Here is a 10,906-nt window from a genome sequence, read left to right as displayed (position 1 = left end):
CTGGGAGTGGGTTTTACCCTGGTCACAGGAAAACTGCTCAAGTGAAGAGCTGGGTTAGGTGCACTGCATGGATAAGTCCTGCAGATAGGGGGTAAGGTGGTTACTTAGCTGGGTTGTACCATGGATTTTGGGAACAACCCTTCTTTTCCAGATCAGGACAACTCCTCACGGTGCTCCTGGTCTCTGCTGTATGGGGGAAGGAGGGGGGGCTGCTGTAATCACTCATTTTGCTGCTATAAACAGTCATTTTCCCACTAGAAACAGTCATTTAAGTAGCCTGCTGCGAGCAAAAGGAGTGTTGTGTAACTGAGGCTCTGGCCCCTACTTGACCGAGCAGAAAGGGGATGGGACCCTGGTTAAATGGGGCAGTGAGAGGTGTCAAGGGCAACCTTGCTGGGCTGAATCCTTGCAAACCCACAAGTGCCTCCAGAATGAACCCGTTTGCTGGAATATGGATGCACTGCCTTCTGCCATGGGGATGAGGAGCACTAAGCGCTGTGACGCTTGATTCCCTGGGATGTCTGAGATGCACTCAGTGAGACTGAAGCTTGGGTTTTATGATGTGCCTTGGCTTCTTCCTGCATCTCCCTGTGGTGACGTTTTACATTTAATGTTTCAAAAGCTTAAGGCAGCTCAGCAGAGCTGCTTCCCTCCAGATATGGTGCATCAGTGGGGACAGTGTCGACAATGGTTTTCACAAGTGTCAGGCAGTGATTCGTAATTCCAGGGCTCTCACTGTCATCAGACACTGCCCCTGGATATGGGCCTGCCAGAAGGGTGGGAGGAGCAGGAACAGGGCATGGCCCAATTCCAGCTGGATGAGGGGTGATGGAGGGCACCCCCTCTCATCACACAGGGCTGAACGACCCCTTCCCACGTCTCCCACCACCCGAAGGAGCAGCCACTGCCGGGGGATGTCACCCCTGGGGCAGGAGGATTGTCCTGGCCGCCAGCATCACTGCCGAGGGGGCTGGGAATAATTAAGAAAACTGAGGGTGAGGGTGCTGAGGCACTGGCACAGGGTGCCCAGAGAAGCTGTGACTGCCCCATCCCTGGCAGTGTTCAAGGCCAGGTTGGACACAGGGGCTTGGAGCAAGCTGCTCTAGTGGAAGGTGTCCCGGCCCGAGGCAGGGGTTGGGACTGGCTGAGCTTTGAGGTCCCTCCCAACCCAGCCCAGGCTGTGATGAAAACACGGTGGGCACCGACGGGTCCCTTTCCGTGCAGGGCCGCTCTGTGCTGCCGAGGGGCGCGCGCCGGACACGGAGCATCCCCGCTGCCCCCCAAGCTCGGTGCGGTGCGGGGCTGGCCGCGGGAGGCGGCGCTGGGCGCGGGGCGGGGCGGGACGGCGGGCGGAGGCGGGCCCGGTGCGGGCGGAGAGGTGCCGAGGCAGCTCCGTGTGAGCGGCGCCGCGTGTGCCCCCGCCGAGCAGCCGCCGGGCCGGGCCGGGCCGGGCCGGGGCATGGAGGCGGCGCACAGCCTCCCGGTGCTCGACGTCCTCCGCCGCTTCGGCGTGAGCGAGAGCTGCGGGCTCAGCCCGGAGCAGGTCCGGCGCAGCAGGGAGAAGTACGGCCGCAATGGTTAGTGCGGGACGGCGGGATGGGGCAGCCCGAACGGGACAGTGCGGCGGCTGGGACGAGTCGGGAAGAGCCGGGGTGAAGCTTGGGGCCGGGGGTCCAGAGAATCCCTCCGCGCCCCGGAGGAGCCGTGGGGATGTGCTGTGGGATACCTGTTGATTAGGGGAACGTTTGCCGGCTTAATTCAATTACCGAGTTACCGGCGTATGGGCGGCCGCCGGCGCTGGAAATTAGCGGGGTAGTAATTCCCCTGGCGGAATGGCGGAGGGACGCGGGGATGCGGCGAGGTAGAAGAGGGAGAGGTGCCCCCGTTGCCTGTGGGTAAAAGAGGGAAGCCCCAAAATCGAGGCAAGGGGTATTGCGATGGGAGGGACCCCGCTCCCAGCTCGCCATAGCCCTAGCTGGGCCCTGGGTGCTGCTGCGGAAGAGGAAGGGGTGGCAGGGGGAGATAGGATGATGCGATGTGCAGCGGCCTCGCTGCCTGCTCCTCTGACCCGGGGAGCCCTCCTTGAGCAGCTGGACATCTTCTAGGCTGGATGAGGGCGGCTTTTAACCTCGTGGTTTGCAAGTGCTCAGTGTGCACGGGAGGGACTTACAGGGATGCCTGAACCTACCCAGTCTGATTGCCGTTGGTCAGGCTGTGGCAGGACGTAGTTTTAGGGTGAGTTTGCTCCAGTGCTTTGGGGTAGCAGGTCCTGTCTCAAAGTTGTGCAAGGAGATAAGTGTGTAAACTGTCTCCTGACTTGGAGCTTTTTGCATCTGCTTTTTGTTTGATCCTTAAGGATGAGGCTGAGGAAACCCCGAGCAGATGCTGGCAGGATTGCTCTCTGCATATTTATTCATTGAGAGGGCTGTGTGGACTCCAAACAAGCCCTGTGAGCATCAGTCCTGTGTGCTGGGCTGTGCTTGGGGTCCCCCTTCCTACCAATGCTCCCCATATCAGGTAGTTTATGCTTTGCTTCCTGGGTTGGTGTGGCCAGGACTGCATTTGGAAGCTCTTACCATGGAGCACTCTGCACAAGGTGTAAGCAATGGAGCATCTACCGTATCTGCCCTTGTCTGACCTGGTTTTGGAGGAAGGCAGCTGGGGACCTGTCTCGTTAGTAGGGAGGGGAGGGATCCTTCTGCTTTGGGGGCTGAATGCAAAATGCATCCTTAACAAACAGGTGAGCGGCCTGATTTCAAGGTATAGTTGCTCCCAACATTTCTGCGCCGTCCCTTGGCCCCATGAGAATGTGATGTGTGCTCTGTGCCATGCTGCACCATGTCACCTATGGGCATCACCATTGCGGGGCTCATGGTGGCTTCATCCTTCTGTTTGTCCAAGTGAGTCATCGTCGCTGAGTCAGGCACATTGGCTGCTCAGTGACACTGGGCTCTCCTTGAGGAAGGGGGCTCGAATGTCTGATGTAGGTGGAAAGCAAAGGGTTAACAGTAGCAGTTAAGTTTGTCTTTTTATTTGTCTTCCTTCCTCCATGAAGGCGAGCTCTGTGCTTGGCTCTCTGCAGTTTTGCTTCTCGTAAAGTTCAGTGTTGGGTTTCTTGCAGGCTGTTGATTCGCAAGAGCTTTTGACTTTGGGATGTCCTGTGGCTTTTGCCTTCGAAGCAGAGGTCTGCATCTCCTGCACAGTACAGCTCACAGTGATGTGCATGGACATTGAGAGCAATAACATGGGCAGTGTAACAAGCAGTGAAAATGTGAAGATTTTCTTTTAAGAATTCTGAATTGTTGCAATTTTTGTGCTGTATTTACATTTTTCTCATGGCATGGATGAGATTTCGGCACGTTAGCACAGCTTAAAATCACACAGAATGGGACCCTTTGTGATTTGCTTGGTTTAGAACCTTGACGTTAAGCAAATAGCCTTTTTTTCCAGCATGGTGAGAACTTGTAGGTTGTGTTGCAGCAGCAGGAGCCAACCTCCTTGGCTGTGCTGGGGTACCTTTGCACGCCCCATGTGGGAGAACTGCTCCAGGGAGCAGTGTGGGGTGGTGAGCTGGGCTTAAAAATGACCTGTATTAAATTGCATTTTAATTTAGGCTTAATTAAACTCCAGCAGCGGAAGTGTGGGGCTGTTCGGTGACACGGTTGAGCTTGTGCAGAAGGGGGAAGAAGATTCTAAGCTTGGGTGGCTTGAAGGGCAGAACAGCCCTTTGGCTCCAGCTACTTTCATTTTCACAGCCTCCCGTCTTGCATTCATTCATTTCACCTGAAATCAAGCTGCCAGTGTGGTCATGAATCACAATCTAAAATACATCATCCTTCTTAAAATCTGCCTCCTGACATACTTCAGAGCTTCCCTCTGCTGCTGCTTTATTCTATTGATGCATTTTAAATGCTGGAGCAATGAGCTCCAGCATTAAGTGAGAAGCAGCGGCTGTTGGTGTGTTTTATATTAAAAATATATATATTTTAGGGGGTGAGTGTTCTTTTGGAGCCTACGATTGCTTTTTCGGCTCCAGTGCTCGTATTTACATTTGCAGGAGGAAACGGAGAGCAATACTGATTATTTAATATCTCCAATTCGTGGCTTGGCAGCCAAGCAGTGAGATGTAGATTGCTGGACTGGAAGAAGATATTTCTCCTTTTAAGAAGAGCTCGTGTTCCAGTTTCAGCTCTATCATGGCTGTTTTGTTTGCCAAGGAAGCTGGAGAAGCAGCAGAACATTTAGGTCTCACTATGGCAGTTCTTAAAAGGCTTCTGAATCTCCAAAGTCAGTTTTAACTAATAAATGCTTTGGATGCTCCACGTGTGCCAGGCGGGTGCTTCCCTGTACTTCCTCCCATCTGCCAGCACTGAGCTCCACAGGTTGCTTTTACACTACACCGCTTCAAACCCACTAAAATACAAAAGCAATAAATGAGCAGGGGGAGCAAGGCGGGGGCAGATATTATTCTTTCTAAACGTAAAACCAGGGGCACAATTTACCCTGCAATGATTCCAGTTTTGCTAAGGAATGACAGATGTAAACAGGAGCTGCCCCATGGATGGTGAAGTGATTTTTCTGTTTTAAATATAGCTCTGATTTCTCTTGTCAATGGATTTCCATGTGTAAATGAGCGTGCATGTCAGGCAGGATATTGCTAGCATTAATGCATGTGCATAATTTTGTTTGCTTTGTCAGTAACCTAAATGGACTGTGAATGTCAGTAGAGTCAAGTGCTCAGCTGTTAGCAGCATAGGGGCCTTTATCTCTTCTTGCATTTCATCTCTCTTTGGACTCCCAGGCAGAAGCCCTGCTGCTGTCTGGGGTTGGAAATGCCACCGGGCAGGATCAGCTCTCCTCCAGGTCTTGCCCATCCTCACCCTTGCTGCTCCTGGCGCTGACCCCAGTGTGGTACTGATGCTCTTCAAACCCTCCTGTGCCTGTCTGCAAGGTGCAGTGGTAGCAGTATTTACGTGGTGGTTGTTTTAAGAGTTACTCAAGCCGGCTTCAACAGGGTGAGCTCAGACCCCATGGGTAGATTGCTTTTCTTTTATAACACACCTCTCCACATCTCCCTAAGCTTTATTTCAGGATCCCAGAGCTCTCGTGTGTGTGTTTGCACGTGTGTGTGCCCAAGCCCACGTGGGTGGGCGCAAGAGATATCCCCAAGCCCACATCCAGCCTCTGATGTGTTGCCACTCTCCGGAAACCCACTGAGGCTCATTCCCGAGTTGCTTCTTGCTCTTTGACGCGAGCACACCTCCAAGCCCCTGTTTTGCTAGAAGCAGCAGCAGCAAACCCCACTGATGCATTGTTTATTCCCAGCCTGTACCGGGGGCTGTGTGTCCATGTGCGTGTCCATGTGTATGCACATCCATCAGCACACGCATGCAGGTGCCCCTGTGTGTACTCTAAGTGGGGCTCGCTGCCGGCGGTTGCTACCCAGCCAAGGTTACGCTCCAGCTCCCTCCTGACAGTAAAAAAAGAAAGAAATACAATTTCTCTTCCACGCTGCAATATTTGCGATGCCGGCGAGGAGAGGAAAAGCAGCATTTTGTGACTCATCTAACTCTTCCTCTGCGCATCGCCCACCTTTTCCACCCCCGAAACACACGCTTCGCAGGCTGATTCATAAACATGCTATGGGGTTTTTTTTCCCTTCTCCTCCTCCCAATCCTCTCCCTTAGGAGAAATGCTGAGGCATTAAAACCTTGCGAGCGTCACATTTAGGGAGAGACGACACCAAATTTTCCCAATTGGCCAAGAGGGAAGTCGGGATGTTCATCCCTGCGGTGTCCTGTGAGGTTACCCGCTTCCCTCCCTACCTTGTGAATGAACAGCAGTGTTCAGAAAGGCTGATCCCTGTGCTTAAAATGCTGCAGGAACCAGGGAGGGGAGATTTCCACGGTGATGAGAGGCTGGGGCTGTCCTGGTGGGAAAGGTTTTCACACCCATGGCTTGTGGTTTCCCCCCTCTGGCACAAGTGTTATTTCATTAACGCTTTTATTTCGTGGCTGGTTTTAAAGCTGGGGGTGCTGGAGCTGGTGCTACAAAACACTGGTGTAGGAGGATGCACTGTGGATGCCCAGAAACTGCTTAGGATGTGCCGTTTCCATAAGGGGGCTGGAGTGGGTCCTCCAAAACCACCATGAGCAGCAAAATACCCCTTTTCCCCCAGGCTAATCTTCCCCAGTGTTTCAGGTGCTGACTTGGCCCTCCCTACTCCAGCAGAGTGGTTTTGGCCAATCTCATGCAGCCCTTGCCATTGCTGTGTAGAAGCACATCTGCTCTTTGCCTTTGCAGTGGCGTTAGTCTTTCTGCCTTTTCTAACCACGGGATCTGATTTGAAGCTGTTGAGTCCTGTTTCCATGGTCATCTTGCCCCAGGGCAGATCTCTGAAATACTGTTGGTGTTTATGTTGCAAGTGAGGGTTTGGGTTTTTTCCTTTTTAAAGCTTCCCCTAAACCCCATTTCTCTTGCCTTGAAAGCAGCACCCAACGCCTGGGGTTGCTTTTGCTTCCTTCCTACCAAGGGGAATTTTAATTTTTGAGAAGCGGCCAAGTCACTGCCTTTTCACTTTGCATTTGATCTCCTCCTGCAAAAGGGATGGTGTGAAAGCAGGAGGCTCCTGGCTGCTGCTGCATCACCCCTGTCCTGTGGGTCTGGTCTGTCCTGGCACATCCACAGCCCAGCGAATGCTTTGGCACAGTCCCTTGTGGGACCTCCCTGCTGGATGGCCAAAGCTGTGGCGAGAAGCAGGGCTGAGCACATGCAGCTTCAGGCAATGTAAAGCAGGTGGTGGTTGTTTTCTGGTGGTGAGAGCTTCCCTGTGCAGCACTCAAGCTGGGGTGAGCACAGCTGACCCACACCATCCCCAGTGCTGATTATCAAAAGGCATCAGCAGTGTTGTGGGGCTGGTGGGGTTCCACACAACCCTGAGATGCTCTTGTTGTCATGGCCCTGAAAAGAGGTGGTTGGATGCTTTTTCATCTGTTCACATCTCTGGAGGAGCCAGCTTTGATTTTTCTTCTACATGCACCTTTTGTAGAGTCAGTTGGGATGTTGATGACCTCCAAAGGTTATTCTTTGTAAGCCATGAACCAGATACAGGGTGTTGCACCCTGTGCATCTCGCCCAGTTGGTCCAGCCCTGCTCCCAGGGAAGCAGCTGCTTGCTGAGAGACACCACTTGTGTCCAGAGCAGCCACAAAATCCTCTCGGTACATCGAGTTCATTGGTGTGTCAGTGGATGCCCCATCCCTGTTAATGTTTCCAGGGCTATTAAAAGGAGCACAAAGAAGTTATGAGCAACACCTAAGCTGTATTGCATGGGGAATTAAGGCGTTAAAAGCAGAATAGCAAACCTCTCTCAGCAGGTAACATCAGTTGCTGACATTCCACAAGGATGCTCTAAACCTCCTGTTTATTTTTCTTCCCTGGGAAAAGCCCATTTGGGCAGCTCTGGCACACAGGGCAGCGCTCCCTGCCCAGCCTGCTGCCTCACTCTGCTAATCACAACCAGTGATGGTGTGAAGATGAGGACATTGTCTCCTGAGCTGGCTGGTTTGATGTGGGTTAGTTCAGTAACCGGCTGCAAAGCGGTCCAGAGGCGTGTGGGAGTGGGATGGGGACTGGAAGCTGAGCTGCTGGGCTGATGTTTTCCAGGAGCATTGCTGGTTCTTGTGGTCTCAGTTACAGGGTGGAAATATTAAGGCAGGTTATGATTATCAGGAGACGGATTCAGTTTTCTGCTTGCTTTTCGTTTTATCTTTTCTTTCTTTTCCCTTCCCTTCCCCTGGTTCTCACATAGCAATCATGGATGAGCTCCCGTTGCATCTCAGGTGGGGTGAAGGCAACAAAGGCAGCTCCTCCTGGCCACTTGGTGCACCTCAGGCAGGAGAAACAGCTGATGCTGGGCAGACTGGGAGCACTGGGAAAAGTGGAAGGAATGGATGGAGGAGAGGGGCCTGCAGCTGCTGTGGGTGTGCAGGCAGCAGCAGGACGGGGCAGTCTGGGGCTTAGTCCAACCTGGTGCAATGCTAATACCCAGAAAGCACCGATCCCTCAGCCCACCTCCATTTATTGCTGTGCAGCTGATTATTGTTGGTTTTCCTTGTGTTGTGAATCACAATCTTTTTTTATCTCTCAGTGTTGGTACTATTGGAGGTATAACGGTAACGCTCGAGCTGCTCTCTGTGTACCAATTACCTCTCGGGAAACAGGTAGCAGAGATCTGGGCTGGAAGTGTAGAAGTGTTGAAGAACCAGAGCCAAAAAAGCAATAGAGAAAATTGTGGTTACTTGAGTATTTCCATGACGTGAGTGTGCGCTCAGGCTCCTCAGTGGGTGGTTAACCCCTCACAGGCAGCTGCCTGCTCCATTGGCATCCAGCAATGACTGCAGAGGTGGTGATGAGCAATGCTGGGACAGGAGATTCATTATTCCTGTTAGGATTAACGCAGTTAATGCTAATGGGTCTCTTACAAGCCATGGCTTGGTGGGTGACTTGCACCAGTTGACCCAGTCATGTCGTGAAAGGAGGGTCAGATTTGAGTGCAAAGTGTTTCTTCTTTTGCAGAGGTGTTGAATTAATCCTTGCCAGCAGTAAACCTCATGCCTATATCTAGTATTTGCTGGTTTTCTGTGGGAATCTCCCAGGTTTTGAGGTTTGGCTGCTTGTTGTCACTCAGTAGAAGCTTTTTCTCACCCACAGAGGTGCTAGGTCTGTGGTTTGGTAGTGATCCCATCTACCTCCCAGGACATGGTCCGTGTCCATGTGCAGCCTCGTCCAGCACGTCCCAAGGCATCAGGTTTCTTCAGGCCATGTGGTGGCATCTCTTTGTGACACCCGTGGTGGCTGTAATCTGACATGTTGTACATCTTTTTGAAGCCTAAACCTATAGGACCTTTAAATGTAGGTGTCTCAGCTCTGGTCATCAAAATCCTCCTAAAATTTACATCTTCAGCAACCTGCTGGATATGCTGATGTAGGTCCTGGCTTTGTCACCTGTGCTTCCACATGAACCCATCTGAGATTTCTATTTTTATATATGTGTATATATAATACATATATATGTCCCATTTGAGATTATATATGTGTCACATTTGTGGTTGGAGCTAGATGATCTTTAAGGTCCCTTCCAACCCAAGCCATTCTGTGATTATGTATAATATATATGTGTGTCGCGTTTGAGATTATATACAATATATGTATGTGTGTCCCATTTGAGATGATGTATCTCTCTCCTTTGAGATTACTTATACAACTGTATGGGTTTTTTAACCCACACTGACCTTTCCAAGTCACCACGAGCCACCTTTGAATGAAAGACCCCTTTATGGAGGGGAAGGAAAACACAGACAGCAAAAAGCTGGGGGTTTCCCCTCTTGAGAGCTGTCAGTCCCATGCTGACGGGTGAAGGCACTCGAGGACGAGGGACACGGCAGTGACTGCCCAGCCCAGCCGGTGGCAGGGTCACCGTCACCATCAGAGGTGCGATGTTTTGGGGAGGAAATCCGCTTCTTGCTCTTGCACGTCCCCTGTGCCCCTGGGTTCCTGTCCGTGGTATTTTTGCCTCGGGTGTTTCCTGCTATTTAGCCACTATGTGTATTTTAAACCAGTGTGGGGGGAGGCGGGGAAGGGTTGCGAGTTAATTCAGACCCAAGGGCAGGGCTGTGTGGGGTGGCTGTGGGAGCAGTAGGGCAGCCCCAGCGCCGAGGGGTTTTCTCTCTCCATCCTGATGAAACCACCTCCAGCACAGCCGTGTGGTCCCCAAAGCTACCAGCCATGGTCATACTGCTCCTAGGAGCTGGGTGCAAAGCTGACCCTTGTGCTGGGTCTGTGTCCTCCTGGGGATAGAGGGCCAAAATGCCGTTCTCCTCCTCGTTTTATTGGATGCTATCCATGGAGTCCTTGCAGAGTCACCCCCCATGCGAACGCAAGGGCTGCTTTTTATGTGAAATATTTGCTTTATTACACGGGGGTTTGTTGGTTTGGGGTTCTTTTTTCTTCTCGTTTGAAAACAGTTTTTCTTGTGTTTGTTGCTGATAAAAATCAGTTGGGTTTTGGGAGGGGTGTGTGGGTGGGGGAGACTCTCTTCTGCTTCCTTCGCCGTGGGGAGTGAAAGCACAGAGATCCTCGAGCGGAACTCAATTAGCTGAGCAGTGACTCCGCGGCCGAATCCCCAGGGATTTGCCCTCTAACACATCTGTCAGCTCAGATGGAGTTTGCCTGTCCCCAGGCGCCGGGCAGCCGAGGTCGGGATAACCCTCCCCTTACCTGCCCGTTTGCGCTGTTCTGTTTCCATCCTGCAACTTCCGAGTCAACAGAAGGGCTAAAATAAGCAAAATGTGGGGAGTGAGTGGAAAACCAAAAATAAACCGGGGCGGCCGAGGCGTGCGGGGTCGGAGACGGGAAGCGATGGAGCTGTGTCCATGGTCTTCTCGCCCCGGGCACTGCTGAGGGTTCCCCTCCAGCCACCGTGTCCTTTGGGGTTTGGCAGGTTTTTGGGGCTTCTGCGTGCTTTAGAGGTCAGGGCCCTTCTGTTGCCAGCAGGTAAATGGAGACCCATTGGAGGAGCAGTAGTGTTTTGATGTGTTCCTCTTTGGAGGATAGTCCTGCAGTGACCTGGGGCTGCTCTGCACCATGGCTCAGGCCTCTTCTGGGGCTCCTTTTGGTTTATAAAAGCCTAATTCAAATGATTCTTCCCTTTTTCACCCTTTTTTGACATAAATGTATGTAGGTATCTACGTATACACACATGTATATAAAAGATCTGATTCTTAAATGCAATGTATATAGGTATTGTGTGTGTATATATATATAGATAATATTCCATCCTTAGACACACACAGAGGTATCATACATAGTTGGAAGGGGATAATGGAAAAAGCCTAGATGAGACTCAT

The 10,906-nt window shown here is 51.8% G+C and overlaps 1 protein-coding gene across 2 annotated transcripts in view; it reads left to right on the top strand.

Annotated features, from left to right (window-relative positions):
- The first annotated feature begins 1,375 nt into the window (after positions 1-1,375).
- Positions 1,376-10,906, top strand: part of ATP2A3 (ATPase sarcoplasmic/endoplasmic reticulum Ca2+ transporting 3) — a 53,347-nt gene continuing 43,816 nt past the window's right edge. For both annotated transcript variants that reach the window (XM_062614957.1, XM_062614955.1), the window contains exon 1: positions 1,376-1,577. In XM_062614957.1, the coding sequence (XP_062470941.1) occupies positions 1,460-1,577 (118 nt within the window). In that variant the 5' untranslated portion in view covers positions 1,376-1,459. The remainder of the gene's footprint in view (positions 1,578-10,906) is intronic.

The sequence above is a fragment of the Pezoporus occidentalis genome, unplaced genomic scaffold, assembly GCF_034315485.1.
Source record: "Pezoporus occidentalis ecotype Australia unplaced genomic scaffold, CSIRO_AGI_Poc_V1 ctg179, whole genome shotgun sequence".
NCBI lineage: Eukaryota > Metazoa > Chordata > Aves > Psittaciformes > Psittacidae > Pezoporus > Pezoporus occidentalis.
The sequence above is the reverse complement of the archived record's forward strand: the minus strand, read 5'-3'. Positions and strand labels throughout refer to the sequence as shown.